This window comes from Trachurus japonicus, chromosome 11, assembly GCF_045865225.1.
Source record: "Trachurus japonicus isolate A0001 chromosome 11, Traja_1.0".
Taxonomy (NCBI): Eukaryota; Metazoa; Chordata; class Actinopteri; order Carangiformes; family Carangidae; genus Trachurus; species Trachurus japonicus.
Window position 1 is genome coordinate 12,823,907 of NC_140917.1, and position 15,100 is coordinate 12,839,006.

General features: G+C 40.5%; 2 protein-coding genes across 2 annotated transcripts; one reads left to right on the forward strand and one right to left on the reverse strand.

Moving 5' to 3' along the window:
• Positions 1-2,191: 2,191 nt before the first annotated feature.
• rnmt (RNA (guanine-7-) methyltransferase) lies at positions 2,192-8,611 on the forward strand. The gene is made up of 11 exons (XM_085791038.1): positions 2,192-2,253; positions 3,416-3,615; positions 3,706-3,835; positions 4,071-4,196; positions 4,974-5,089; positions 6,248-6,429; positions 6,583-6,747; positions 6,858-6,975; positions 8,055-8,156; positions 8,250-8,283; positions 8,412-8,611. Exons 2-11 carry the CDS (start codon positions 3,424-3,426, stop codon positions 8,447-8,449), a joined length of 1,203 nt encoding a protein of 400 aa, XP_085647164.1. The 5' UTR covers positions 2,192-2,253; positions 3,416-3,423; the 3' UTR covers positions 8,450-8,611.
• Positions 8,612-12,622: 4,011 nt separating this feature from the next.
• Positions 12,623-14,306, reverse strand: LOC146978364 (uncharacterized). Its single transcript, XM_085791040.1, has 3 exons — positions 14,135-14,306; positions 13,346-13,845; positions 12,623-13,196 (listed from the first exon to the last, which is right to left on the reverse strand). The coding sequence occupies exons 1-3, from the start codon at positions 14,155-14,157 to the stop codon at positions 12,688-12,690; spliced, it is 1,032 nt and encodes a 343-aa protein (XP_085647166.1). The 5' UTR covers positions 14,158-14,306; the 3' UTR covers positions 12,623-12,687.
• Positions 14,307-15,100: the final 794 nt, after the last annotated feature.

The window sequence follows — 15,100 nt, forward strand, 5'->3', positions numbered from 1 at the left end:
AGACACTGAAAATAGATACAGATGATGCAGGAGATAGAGTAGACATGGAGAATAGATAGGCTACAGTGCAGACGCAGGAAGAAGGTAGGCTACAGTCCAGTAAATAGCTACAGAGAGTAGCTACATACAAAAGACAAACAGGGAGGAGGGACAGTGGATAGTCAACACAGGAAGTTGGAGCATTAGACACAGGAAGAAGACACAGTTAATGTTAAAGTAGATACAATCACACAGTAAATACAGAACGTAGACACAGTAGAAAAGAAAAGTGAACGAATATGTCATTCATCATCTCATCTTCGGGGAATGGAGTTAGAAATCAGAATTAAAATCTAACGCTGTCACCTGTTCCTGTGGACGTTTCATCCAACTCCACCTGTTGCCTTCTCTCTATTGTGTGTCACAGTAAAGTGATAGGCTATCTACTTATTAATTCTATTGATGATTCAGTAATAATCTTTATAAATAATAATATAATAATAACCCCTTAACAGTGCATTTTTTCCTCATCTGTCTCCACTGATCTGTTGTTTTCCCCTGAATCAGGAGGTTAAAGGTAAAACGACTTCAAGGTTGAGCTGGATGTTTACTGTACCTGATGTGTCACCCGAGCAGACAGATGACCTTCTGAGGACGTGGCCCCTGAGATGTTTCCTTTTCATTAAAGTGAATAACTCAGACTGCTATCAGTGGTCTGGATTCCTGTGAGGTGAATTGATCTTTAAGTCTAGCCGGTAAAGTTCTGGCTGGACCGGACAGTGTTGAGCCGGAGTGTCTGCCAGCAAAGTAATAAGTTTTATCTCTCAGATCTCCATCAGCAGGATGAATTACAGACATACCAGACAGGATCATTGTATGAAACTGATCCAGGGTCGGTTGATATGAAACTGGAGCACACTGTGTCTGTCGGCATCAACTCATCCAGGATGAATCAACCCCCAGTCCAAAACACCAACATCAACCGAACACTCATATGGTCACAAGGATCAGACACATTTAGTCTGAGGGTGACACAGTTTCAGTTTAACTGCCTGAATGCTGATGAAGCTTCAGTTTAAGTGAGATGACTCCAGGTGAGCGGGAAACTTCATCAGTTTAATTTTATAGTGAGGTTGATTCTCTTGGTTTTATTTTTAATTAATTGTTTAGTTAAAAACTTAAGATTGTACGAGGTCTTTTTTGATTCTTATTACCTGTCTGATTGCAGATTACAACTAACTCATGTAAATATATGACAGATAACCTAAACACCATTCAACATGGAAAAACCTGCTATGGTTGCTCCCACATTTTCTTTAAAATCTCACCTGTTTACATGTGTACTGCAGTACACTGTCAATCTTGGCCTGTCAGCAATGCTGCTGTGGTCAGACATGGAACTTCTCAATCAACTGATCCCTGAAACATTTAACAGTAATATAGTTTTCAATTAAAAAAAAAATAAAAAATAATAATTTGATTAAATGTTACTTTAATCAACTGGTATCAAAGACAAACTTAAATTTGACAGGTAAACTTTGCTGAGACAGAGAAACAATAAAACACAAACCCAAAGTTCGAGGTTTTATTGATCACTCTTTTTGACAGGGTTATTTGAAAATCCTGATGTTGGGTTAGGGTTAAGGGTATTGGCAGATTTACAGCACCGCTCGCTGGAGCTTTACTGTCACTACACTGTGTATGGCTACTACTACTATGACGCTGTAAAATCAAAACAAAACAAACAAATATAACAGTGTAAACACATAAAATACATTTTCATCAGAAGATAAGGCTACTGGAATAAATTAACTTTACAGTAGTAAGGTAAAATCACTAGGCTATTAATGGAGGACACTTAGCTATACATGGTTGTATTAAATGATTCACAAAATCCCTCCACTAAAATAATAAAATTGTATTAGGATAGTAAAAATATACAAAAAACACAAACATAACACAACATTATTTGGACAATGGTCTGAACTAACCAACCCCCAATAGAGAAAAGATAATCTATGATTAAATTATATCATGACCTTATATATATATATATCAGATGATAAATTACTAATGAATACAGTGACTCATACAATTATCAATAATATTAGTCGAACAGTTCATGAAAATTATGTTGTGTAGTAGCAATTATCATACTAATCAGACTTAATCCCAGCATTTGTTTAAATCGCTGCGTCTCTGATGTGACGCAGAAATATGACGTATGCACAGCCGGAAGCTGTTCAGAGCGCACGCGCCCTGTCTGGAGAACTCGTAAGTTGGTTGTTTTCTTCGGCTTTGACACAAATGTGAGCGTTTGTGGAGAGTTTCACTGTTCGTCTGTCGTCAGCGGACCGGTTTAAACACGGCCCGTGTTTCCGTCCGGCCGTGGTTAGTCTCGTCCGTGGAGAAAACACCGGTGTTTTGTGTAACTGTGGTCATGCTCGGTGTTAGCATGCTAACAGCTAACAACAGTTTGCAGCGGAAACATCGGAGCAGCTCAGTGAAGGTTTTAATTAACTGAAGGATTGAAACGAAAAAAAAAAGCCAGCAACAGACCGGTAGGACTAGTTACATGTGTCTGATCCTGTTACACTCAGGTGTGAACTTCCTATTGAGCTCAGCGTGACAGTAATGAGACAGATCTTCATCATCTTAACTTCAGAGTCAATAATCGGTTCTGCTTGTCAATGTGAAGGCCACAAGAAACTGAATTTTCTTGTAGATAGAAAACTTATCTTTAACACAGAAGAAGACTTTGGTGAACATACATATTTTCTGCAGCAGTAAAAGTAATTGAAGTGTTGTATTGGGTCAAATCGATAGGACAACAGTGATTGTGAATTGCTGTAACAGGTGAAGACAGACAGACCGGTTGTTCAAGGGCTAAATGCAGATGTTGAAAAATGTTTCACATGCATAGTTCATGGAGACTCCTGGGTAATGATCGTCCAATATGGATTTTTCAGTTTTCAGTTATATAAAACGTAACCTATCATGTTACATTACATCTGTTAACTCTGTCTGTCTGTTTACAGTGCTTCATTTTAGATAAAACATGTGCGTAGTTATATTTACAACTAAAAAACGTAGAAATGAGAGATAAATAAAGCTTCAGTGCACTTGAGAGAACAAAAAATGTTGTAGGCTTGTGTAAATAATAAAAAGGAAGTGAACAATATTATCATAATATTGTGCAAAGGTTGCAGCATCTCTTTGTTTTTAGTTGCTATTAAGAGTGACTTCAACTTCAACTAAAGTTCACTATGTTGAGCTTGAATTGATCACATTAACCCTGTTGCCTGTTGATTTGTGGATAGCATTTTAACGATTGCCGGTATAAATAAAAATGTCATTAATCAAATGGCCCATTAATCGATCGACCACTAATCCCAAGACTCCTCCTCCGATGCGCCTTGTGATTTTGTGTTTTCAGACTGAACGATGGAGCTTCAGTCCCTCAGGCCAGAAACGGTGAAAGAGGGAAGAGAGCGACAGAGTGACAGAGAGGAGGAGGACGGAGTGAGTGCAGGAGGAGGAGGAGGAGGAGGAGGAGGAGACGGAAAGAAGGCAGGGATGAAGAGAAGACATGAGGAAGAGCAGGAGGAGGAGGAGACCTCACCCACCAAGAGACAGGTACCGACTGATCAACCTATACTCTGACTTACTATTGATTTTTTGGCAATTGGCAGTGATTACTAATGGTGTGTGTTATTGATCCGTCAGGTGTTGGATCACAGTGTGAAGGTGGCCAGTCACTACAACAGCCTGCAGGAAGTCGGTCTGGCCGCTCGAAGCCGGAGTCGAATCTTCTTCATGAGGAACTTCAACAACTGGCTGAAGAGCGTCTTGATAGGTAACTGATAAATAATAATCAGAACTGTCAATCAGTTCATCCGTCCACACTGTGCAGCACCAGATATTATCAATCAACACATCTTCCTCGGCTCAGAGAATTCTGTTCACCGTCAAGGAAGTTATGGATTGACGTACACATTGAAAAGCCCATGGGACTTCCTGGTTAATTAAAGATACATAAAAAAAAAAAGGAAGTAAGTTGATAGGCTGTTTATTTGATTGTTGATTGACAGGTGAGATCCTTGAGAAGGTGCGAGATGCAGGGACTCGAGAAATATCTGTGTTGGACCTTGGCTGTGGGAAAGGAGGAGACCTGCTGAAGTGGAGGCGAGGCGGGATCGATCACCTGGTCTGTGCAGGTAATCAACTGGTTATTATGTCTGTTCCTCTGATCAGGAGAGAGTGTGTCTATAGCTGTTTTCCCACTAAAATTAGCGGGTCGACCCGCTAACAATCGGCATTTGGCCCCTTTCCCATTGACCATTGACCCATTGACCCCCCGCTGGGAGATCAGACAGAGCATAAACCAGTCGACCCGCTCTCATCCGCGGTGCAAGAAACAGCGTCATGCCACAGCCGCCTGCCGCGGAATGTGAGGTCTGTCGGCCGAGGCAGACCTGCTGGCTGACCTGCGGAGCACCAGGACCGTGGAGGACAGCAACTCTGCCGCGGCCGTATGACGGACGTCCGTAAATTACGTCATCACGCAAATTAGCGGGTTTGGCGTTCCCACTGCAAGCCGATTGGAGCTGATTTTAACCCAGGTCGGTGCGCCTTTCCCACTGCCACCAAAAGCCGATTGTTAGCGGGTTTAAACGGGTTTTTTGGCCAGTGGGAAAGGGGTAGATGTGTGTTTTTGGGGGGGGGCAGTGACTCAGACAGTGTGGATTTACCTGCAGGAGCATTTAGAGGCTCCTACTCACAGCTCAACCATAATCTATCATCTTTATGTCAGTAATGTATGAATTGAAAATGTCCACGCATGGAACAAATAAAAATGAAATAATGAATCCCTGACACTGGAACAAACTAATCATATCTCTGTAGAGAGCCTAATAAAATGTAACGTTGATAATTACCAGCTAACGGGGTCTTGTTGTACATACGATTAACAGTCAGTGACGTGTTTGTTTCAGACATAGCAGCGGTATCTGTGGAGCAGTGTCAGAGTCGTTACGAAGAGATGAGGAGGAAAAGTCACTCAAACGAGAAGATCTTCAGCGCTCAGTTCATCACAGCAGACTGCTCCAAGGTAAGATTTACAACACACAGATCAGTTTCCACAAACCAGAGTAGAACAACAATGCCTGAATATGTTTTCCCATAATTCATGTTGTACGTAAACTGTTTTCCTTGTCTGTGCACAACATCAGTGACTCAATGAAAATATTTACCTGGAAAATCCTGCTGATCTTTTCAGTTGTCATATCTTCCTTCTTCAGAGTCACACGTTTGGTTCCTCTAAACAATACTAAATAATACACAGTGATATAGCTGATTAATGGATCGTGGTTCGGACCCATCGTGGCGGCTAACAAGCAAATGTATCTTTGCTAACACTCGTTACCAAACCTCCGGGTCACGTAAACCCGAACAATTAAAGGGACTACGAGGAGTTTCGGAAAGCGAAATGTTTTCACACTACATTTCCCATGAGCCTCCGCACGCACGGTGAAATTCTTGGACTGGCGCTAGACAGACGAAAGTGGAAACATTTGCCAAGAATGTTTTCATTGATCAAGAACGAATTTGGAGGTTCGAAGACGATCAGATACCGTCGTAGTTCCAACCATAAACGGCGATTCGGCGGCGTTATGCCCATGACCCGCTGGGCAGCGTCTGCGAAACCGAAAGCAGGAAATGCTGGGCGAGCCGACCACTAAATAATAATATCAAAATAACTATAAAGACAAAAAGATATTGAAAATGGACCCATTAACAAGTGGTAACGTAGATTCAGCCACATAAATATGAGACTCTTTCATAACCAAATACAAACTCCCCAAGGTCTCTTAATTATTAAGATCAAATTCAGTCCTCTGGCCAGTTTTTCCATTTTGTATTTATTTTTTAAAGTATTTATTTTTTGGCTTTTCATGCCTTTTTAGATAGAATGGTTGCGAGAGACAGGAACTGGGGAGGCAGAGAGAGGGGGAATGACGTGCAGGAAAGGGCTTCTTTTTTTTTGTGTTGGATCAGAAAAAAAAAAGTCGCATTTGAATTTTTTAAATTTTGATTGCTCATTGAAAAGGGAAAGAACGAATGATACACGGATTGAGACAACTGTTTGTAAAAATTGGCTATCCAAATAAAATTGCCTTGCTTTGACTTGTCTGGATTATCAGAAGTTTTCTTTTGTGTCACTTGCAGAGATGTACCTGTAACTGTATGCTGTGATGTGTGTGTGCAGGAGGCTCTGTCAGAGAAGCTGGATCAGCCTGAGCTGAAGTTTGACATCTGCAGTTGTCAGTTTGTTTATCATTACTCATTTGAGAGTGAACAGAAGGCGAACATGATGCTGAAAAACGCCTGCGAGCGTCTGAAACCCGGAGGTTACTTCATTGGAACGACACCAGACGCCTTCGAACTCGTGTAAGAAAACAAAAGTTGAATGTATTAAGATCTATAAATAAAAGACGCAACACATTTATATGATGTTCTCTAATCCATGTTTGACCTCACAGCAGATTTGTGGTATTTTGTCACAATAACACCTCTTCTGTCCTTTTTTATCGTTCTTTACAGGAAACGTTTGGAGGCGTCGGACTCTCTGTCGTTTGGTAACGAGGTTTTCAAAGTTTCCTTTCAGTCCAAAGGTTCCTATCCTCTGTTTGGGTGTCAGTATCACTTCAGCCTTGAGGAAGTGGTCGACGTTCCAGAGTTCCTCGTCTACTTTCCTCTTTTTGAACAGTAAGATTAGATTTTTTAGTGCAGACAATATTTGACTTCTATAAATTCCTAATATTTGACGTCTTTCACTGACTCTACTGTGGCTCTACTCTTTCCTGTCTCTGCGACAGCATGGCGAAACGTTACAACATGCGTCTGGTGCTGAAGCAGAGATTCTCTGAGTTCTCTGAGGAGAAACTGAAGAAGGATCATCATCGCAGCCTCATGATGAAGATGATGGCTCTGGAGGTGACTGTCAATTTATTATCAATCGGTGTTCAATGATAAACATAGTCTGAGGAGGTACAATTATTAGTTATCAGTCAACGATCAGTTATAAATATTGACTTTGGCTTTGGCTTTTCTGTTCTGTGGCAGGTTTTCTTTCAGTCTCATCTTATAGACTATATAATACTCTGTTATATTTTTTGTTTCAGAGATAAAGGTTCATGGCTATAGAGAGCCGAAGCGGAAGTGAAGCTCGCCATGGGACCTCAATTTGGAAAAAATGTGTATGTAAGTGAATGGGAGTCAAAATTTTATTTCGTGATCCGATTAAATTGTGTCATGAGAAAAAAATATGACCTTAACCTACTTCAAATGTCGCATTTCAAGCCAAAATATCAGCAGTTTGTCGTAAAACGGCAACGGCAGAATGTATTTTGTGTGAAGACCGCTCTACGGACTACAGATCTGGTGTCCCACAAAAAATACGTCACCAACGGACACGGGAAAGGGCGGCATTTGGTGTGTGACGTCACCTACGCGACCTGAAGTCTTTCTGGTTACGGATTCTTCAGATTTTTATTTTACAAATAGTTTTACAACAAACTGCAGATTTCTCGGCATGAAACGTGATGTTTTAAACAGGTAGAGGTCATATTTTTTTCTCATGGCACAATTCAATCGGATCACGAAATAAAATTTTGACTCCCGTTCACTTACATGGAGATTTTTTCCGAATTGAGGTCCCATGGCGACCGTTACTCCCTGCTTCCGCTTAGGCTGTCTTTCACACATGAATCTCTCTAGCTTCACTGGATTAAAACTGATTTTGTTTTCATTCTTTATCTGTCGGACCATTGAACCGAGGCTCTGTTGTGTCTGTTGTGGCTTTTTGTGTTCCTCATACTCAGAGTTGATTAACCTGACCCAGATCAGATCTTATTGCAGCATTTTCACCAACAGCTCACCGCAGGTTCATAAACTCTTGAGTTGAGGTTCCATAACACGGATTTTAGAGCTACATTTAGTCTTAGTTAAACGTCCATACGCCGATGTTCCTGTGCACTGAACATGTCGGTAACAAGCTGAGTTGTTATTTTCAGCCGTTTCCCAGTGAGGACGGAGGTCGACAGGTTACAGACAGCAGAGGAGAGTACGGCCACGCTAAAGAGCACAGCAGCAAAGCCGGAGTCAGACTACCACTGGTGAGTGAGCGGACAGTATATAAGACTTCAGTCTGGTTCTGTCTGGTTTGGTCCAGTTTTATCTAACAGCACCACTTGTTTGTTTTCGTGCAGGGCACTCTAAGCAGATCGGAGTGGGAAGCTACCAGTAAGTTTCATCATTAACTTCAACTGCTTAACAATGTGATTGGTGAATCAGTAAATAAATAAAACAATCCTTGACTAAAGTGATGATAATTACCCCAAACTTACACCTGCCCTTTCTGTTCTGTCCAGGTATCTATCTGGTGTTTGTCTTCCAGAAGATGTCGTGATCCCTAAAACGTCTTATTGTCTGACTCACCTGCTCCTCATCAGCTCACCTGTTCCCCATCTTGTGTGTGCATACAGTGTTTACCTGTTTTCTTTTTAAATCAGCTTTTGATAAAGTATGAACTGTTTAGTTTTGTTGAAATGAATTAAAACTAAATTTAAAGCCGATTCTTCGTATCTTTGTCTTTGTCAGAACAAATAGAGAGGATTTTCTTCCTTTTTTTTAAAGTATATTTTTTAGCTTTTTGCATGTTAATCGGTAGGATAGTTGAGAGAGACAGGAAATGGGGAGGCAGATCACATGCAGCAAAGATTTGGAATTTGAACTGGGGCTGGCTGCAGCAAGGACTGTAGTCTCGTCTCTGCATACGTGGCCTCTGCTCAACCCACTGAGCTATAGTGCGCCCCTTAAGCCCCTGACACAGTGTGGATTTTCTATGCTGCAGAGTTTCCCTTGGATACAAAATCAAACAGACTACCTATCGGGTGCCTGCTCTCCTAAGTGAGCTTTATACGTTTTTTTGACCTGTGTTATTATTACTGTGAACATAATATTACAGAATGGCTACACATGTGATGTCATTCAGCTTTGACAATTACACACCATAAACATAATTTCATTTTTTGTGTACATAGAACGCACAACATAAATATGTAACAATAAAAGAAAAACAAACAACCAAAATTAACAAACCGGCAAATTAAAAACAAAAAAAAACAAAACTGAAAAGAACTAATAAACAAACAATCTCACCCCCCCAACCCCTCATCTCCTCAGACCAACAGTAAGTGGGAATTAGATATTAGTATACCATGCCAAAGAACCAAACAACAGAAAACAACCAAACACGTTATTAGGTCATGTATGTTTAGATTGTTGAAGGATTTCTTGAGACGAAAACGAATCGCGTCTCCATCTAGTGTTCAGATGTTGGAACTACAAGGCTTTGTCCCTTAAAGAGAACAGGCCACACTGCGAGGGGTTTGGAGCACGAGGGGCATAAGTGACATTTTCCAAATTTTACAGGAGAGCAAAAACAAACTTTGCATTCATTGTAAATATTTCATTGAGAGCCATATATTTAAGCATTCTATATTGTTATAGAGATAAAGTTGTGAGGAATTCATATTCTAAATGATATTAAACAAAAACCCTAGTTAACTATTACATACAGAAAAGCCAGTTGTCAATACTGGTTTAAATGTTTTATTGAGTAGTAGTGGCAATTATTTAACCTATTTGTATATTGTGAAAAATCTGTGCAGTTAAAAGCATTTTTTTAAAAAGTAACTTATGAGCATTTATGGTCATGACAGTCATCTGTTTTGCATTAAAGACTTAAATGTTTATGCACACTGTTAGATCCCGGTATTTAGTTTGTTGTAAGGCTCTTTACTGGACCAGCTCTCTGTTTAAAGGGTCAGTTCTGAGGTTAACGGGCATTGACCTGAGTAGAAACTCTAGAGAAAGTTTAAGCTGGTGACAAGAAAACTCGCCTAGCTTCTAACTACCTTCATCCAGATGTCTATCCCGCTTCCCTAACCCACCACCCCTGGCAGAGCAGCCCACCCACCCAGGAATAGTCACCTGACACGCCCGTTAACGGCAGCTTTCCTCTTGTTGATCTTGGCACTTGTTATTGGCTAGGTTCAATTTAAGGGTTTGGAAAAACAACCCTAGGGACCTGTTTACCTATTCTCAAGTGGACACAAAACTAGAATAACCCTTAAGAGCCTTAAAGACGTTGTGTGCGCTAATGCTTAGCTTTTTACGATCATGGACAGCATCCCAGTAATAATTGAACTAAACCCTCAGACTCAAAGATGAGGATAACATTTCTCTTGTCTTTTAGGTTGAGTTTTTATTGCAGAAATTCAGAGACAAAGCGGGATCAGAGCATAAAAACACAATTATCAAATCAATTTCTCCCTATGAATCAACCCTGCCTCTGATGAATAGGCTGCCAGATGGTTCAGGCTGAAGATTGAGGAATGAGCTAACTCTGAGGCGGTTCTTCACCAGGCTAGGCCAACCCTGATGGCAGAGAGTGTGGGGACCACCCAAGACCAAATCTGTGAGTGCAAGTCTTTCCCTTTTTTTCTCCAAGTTGAATGGCTACAACTGCACCAGTTCTCGGGGTCCTCGCAGGAGTAGGGTCTGACCAGCTTTGTTCTTGCGCCCGGTCCTGACACGCACTCCTTCTTTCTCCATCATTCTTCAACGGTACTTCCCCCACTCAAATCTCTGCCACTTTTACTGACCTTGTGGCCTTCTCTCCTTGACCTGCCTCAGCCTGTCTTGTGGTCATGTCACAGGTTCCTCATATCTTAACCTTTGTATCTGATGGTAAGAGGATGAGAAAGTGATGTGTTCTCCGCTGTATTGAGATTCATGGTGAAATCTGAACTCATGAAATACTTGCTGTAACTTGTTGAATATGGAAGTAGGAGAGGCATTCCTGCTTCCCTCTTCAACAAGTTACAGCAAGTATCTGTGTTATCAAGCACATCACTTTTTCATCCTGATCTTACCAGTAGATACAATTGCAAATCCCATATGACCATCTTTCCTTGTCTTTAACACTAGTCATATAAAGCAAAACGAGGGGTTAGAACCAAAAGGGCGTAAGTGACATTTTAGGCGAAAATGAGTTCTATATATCAAAAGAAAGGTCTTGATGAGCTCTATCCAATGATGCCAAAAGGACCCATCTGAGATCAAACTGTATTGAATAAAGCAACAAAACAATAAAGACCTAACTCAAAAATGCGAGTAATGTTTGGAGCCAAAAGGGCGTAAGTGCACTTACACCCTTCTGGCCCTGAAAAATACATCTAAATACATGTCGGACCCACATGTTGGTTCAGAGCCAGAAGGGCGTAAGTGTAGTTGTTGCCCTTAAACAGCATTGAAAATGGCTGAGAAAACTGCAGACATGGAACTGTCTGAGGCAGAAAAGATTTTGATGAATATTATGAAACAAACTGATGAATCCTATATTAAAGAAGTTAAAGATGAGTCAGAGTTGTTTTTGAATGTATGCCCTCACAAGAGTGATTACAGTAAGACAGAATCATGCCTTGAGAGCCTTACTGGAGTCATCCCTATGTTCCCCGGCTCCTATGTACCTGTTATGTGTGTGACTGGGCAACATAGAACCCTTTCATAGAAAAAGGGTCCTATGTTCCCTGCTTTTCCCCCAAAAGACCAGGGCAACATGCCATTTTTTGTCCCATACCTGCAGTGGAGTTGTGACTTTGCAGATTTTTGCCTATTTTTGAGTGAGAAGTTGAGTTGTGACTTTGAGTGAGAAGTGTAATTGTCCCATTGGTTGGGTTTAGGCAATAAAGACAGGAGTTGGTTAAGTTTAGTACAGTAAAAAGACCAGGTAGAGGCTAGACAGGCCAGATAGATGGATAGAGTCCTGATAAGTAGAGAGAGTCCATCGACCAGCAACAGCGGGGAACATAGGACCCTTTTAAAATAATTAATGAATGAGTTACATGACAATTAATTACTTATTCAAGTGTTAATTATTCAATCAGTTCAATGCATTGTTCAGCAGATACGCCCAATATGTCCTAGAAGACTTGGAAATGTTTGGTGCCAAAAAGGCGTATGTGACGTTTTTGACATATTTTTTTGATTTTAAAATGTTTAAGAACATGTTCATTGTGTTAATATGTCATAAGTTTATTACATAAATACTCATTCATCTGTGGTTGCAATGTTGTGGTTTAAGGTTAATGAATACAGTTGATTGAAGTCTGGTCAAAATTTTGTTTTGCCTCTCCTGTAAAGTTTGTCAAATGTCACTTACGCCCTTTTGGTTCTAAGCCCTCGAAAAACACCTTTTCTGATTATAATATCATAAAATAGCAAAAATCACAGGATACCCTTTAGCAAATGTATCAAAAATGATCAAATCACACTTGTGGTTATAATCACACTTTTGGTTATAATATAAAATAGCAAAAATCACAGGATACCCTTTAGCAAATGTATCAAAAATGATCAAATCACACTTGTGGTTATAATCACACTTTTGGTTATAATATAAAATAGCAAAAATCACATTCCCTCTGAAGGCTGAGCCCAGGAACCTCAACCTTCCTTGACAATACCTAATATGACTGTCAAATATCAGTGTTAATATAAAATGTTATCTTGAATAATAAAGTACATGGTATCTTAAGTCAGGTCAACATAGATATAACTATGTCAAAGCAAGATGTGTAATCAAAATTCATCATGATCTGCACTGTTATTGCTGTCAGCAAGTTCTTTGAGTTTTCTTTGGTTTCTCTTCATGTTCTCCACCAGGCTCGGTATACCTTCCCTGTACAGCAGCTCATTTCCACTGATCTGAACCAGTTTTGATGTCATGTCCTCCATCAGCTTCATCACAGGCTCCAGCAGGATCAGGAGTCTGGTTTGCTGCTCGACAACACTCCCCACCCCACTCAGCAGCCCCAGCTGAGTGACCGCTTGTCTCATTTTATCCTGAATATCAGCAACAACCCTACGCTTCTCAGACATGTCACGAAGTTTGGCTTCTGTCTCACGAATCTTATTGTCCACTGTTGAGATGTTGCGATGAGCTTCACTGATCAAGGAATTGTAGCGCTGCACTTCGTTATAATATGAGTTCACCGAGGATTCAGAATTTCCTACTTCCCGACGAGCTGAGTCCACAGCATCAGAGTACTGGTTAAGGTCTGTTTGACCAACACCAACCATAACTGCTCCTGAAATTAAAGGAGATTAATGATGAAACACATTTCTGACAAATATTGTGACAGAAAACTATACAGTCCCCTTTTTCATTTCAGTGGGATACATACAGTGATCATTTTATTGTGTTAAAAATAACTAATAACATGATGTATTCACTTACCTGCAATTGTACCAATAATTGGGATGAACATGATCCCAATCCCTGCATCTCGTATCCTCTGTGCTTCATCCCTCTTTGCTGTCATGTCACTCAGGGTGTTTTCTGCTGACCGCAGGTTTCTCCTGGCTGCATCTAAAGCTTGGTTGTAACTGTTTAGAGTGGACTGGAGTGATGACAGCTGTATATTCAAATTATTCAACTCTTCAGTCTTCTGGCTTTTCTGCTGTGCTAACTGACTCTGCTCTACAGTGAGAGTCTCAGTTGCCCTATCCACTTGTTCAAGCTTTGTTTTTGCCAAGCGCTCTGACTCTTCCATCTGCTGCTTCATGTTCATGATCTGTCGTCTGATATCATCAAAGGTCTGGGATTCAGGAAGGATCATGTCTGCTTTAATACTGAGAAGGAGCTCTGACACAGTGATGAAGGAAGAGAGTCCACTCTTCAGTGGTACAATCAGACTATCGGACAGACTCCTCAACTCCACTTGCTGCCCTGCAGACCTGTGATGTAGACAGGAAAGGGTTAAAGCTTAGTTACATAACAGAAAGAGCTGAGGAGAGTCCACCACTAAATTTTAATGTAATGATATATTCACCAAACAGATTAATTAGCCAGATTCACTTAAAATTCCAGTTCAATTCAATAGGTCTAATTAACAGAAATGAGTAATAATCATGATAAAATGAATTGTGTAACCAAACTCTCTGTGACATACAGCAGGCAATGGCATGGTTTAATATAGTACATGTGACAGTGTGAAATTTCAGTACAGTAAAGTCTAATACGTACCCATAATAAACAACACTATCCATGATCTCAAAGTTACAGCTGGATGCTTGGTCTCTGCAAAATGAAAACAAATACTTATACAGGCGGAAAGTTGACAGAACGGTGTTGGAGGATGACCTGCTGAAGAATAAACACTAAAGACTGAAGGGAATGTGTTTGTCTGTCTGATTTGTATTAAGGATTTCCAGACGAAGACATCATTACAAAGCCTGGAAAGTGCAGGTTACAGGTCAAATACATATATTAACGTTTTCAAGTATAATTACAGAAATCTGTGTGATGCAGAGACCTCTGTGTAATATTTGATATTCAGCTCCTGTACCCAGTTTTCTCTTTGTTGGGGCCCCCCTCCTATACAGGGCTGCTTCCCCACTTCAGCCCGTTTGTTGCTTTTCTATGTGTGTGTGTGTGACACAAGTGTGACACTTAAAGGCAGATTGAAAATGATATTTTCTTACAGTAACTTGCCCGTGCAAACAACAACAACAACAACAACAACATCTACACAACATATGTCTTGGATGCTAATTGACTGTAATATAAAATGATTTCAAAGAACTGTACGTACTGCACTCACTGACCTCATGCTCACAATAACATAGACTGCAGATGTCCTAGATAGTTTGCACAATTACCTTTTATGGAGCCTCAGCTGTCCTGGCAGTGTTGATAAATACTGTACAAGCTTACACCAGGCTCTTATATTTACAGCGGTGCAGGAGGGGTTGGGCTAAAGGGGTGGGGGCAGTGATCATGTGATTTCTGGGGAAATGTTTTTTTCAACTGTCAGTGGTAAAAGTGAAAGTGTTTGAAAAATATCAGACAGTGTTTCTTAAACCTCAGCAGCCCCAGCTGAGTGACTGTTTAATCGTCTAATTTTATCCTCTGTCTCTAGAGCTTCTTTGTAACTGCTTAGATTGGACTGGAGGGACGACAGCTCTGTATTCAAGTTCTTTAACTCCTCAG

Coding starts and splice junctions, on each gene's coding strand:
- rnmt (XM_085791038.1), top strand. CDS start 3,424: ATGGAGCTTCAGTCCCTCAGGCCAGAAACGGTGAAAGAGGGAAGAGAG. Junction 4,197..4,973: donor CGATCACCTGGTCTGTGCAG/GTAATCAACTGG, acceptor TGTTTGTTTCAG/ACATAGCAGCGGTATCTGTG. Junction 6,976..8,054: donor TGAAGATGATGGCTCTGGAG/GTGACTGTCAAT, acceptor TGTTATTTTCAG/CCGTTTCCCAGTGAGGACGG.
- LOC146978364 (XM_085791040.1), bottom strand. CDS start 14,157: ATGGATAGTGTTGTTTATTATGG. Junction 13,846..14,134: donor GATAGTGTTGTTTATTATGG/GTACGTATTAGA, acceptor TCTACATCACAG/GTCTGCAGGGCAGCAAGTGG. Junction 13,197..13,345: donor AATTATTGGTACAATTGCAG/GTAAGTGAATAC, acceptor CTTTAATTTCAG/GAGCAGTTATGGTTGGTGTT.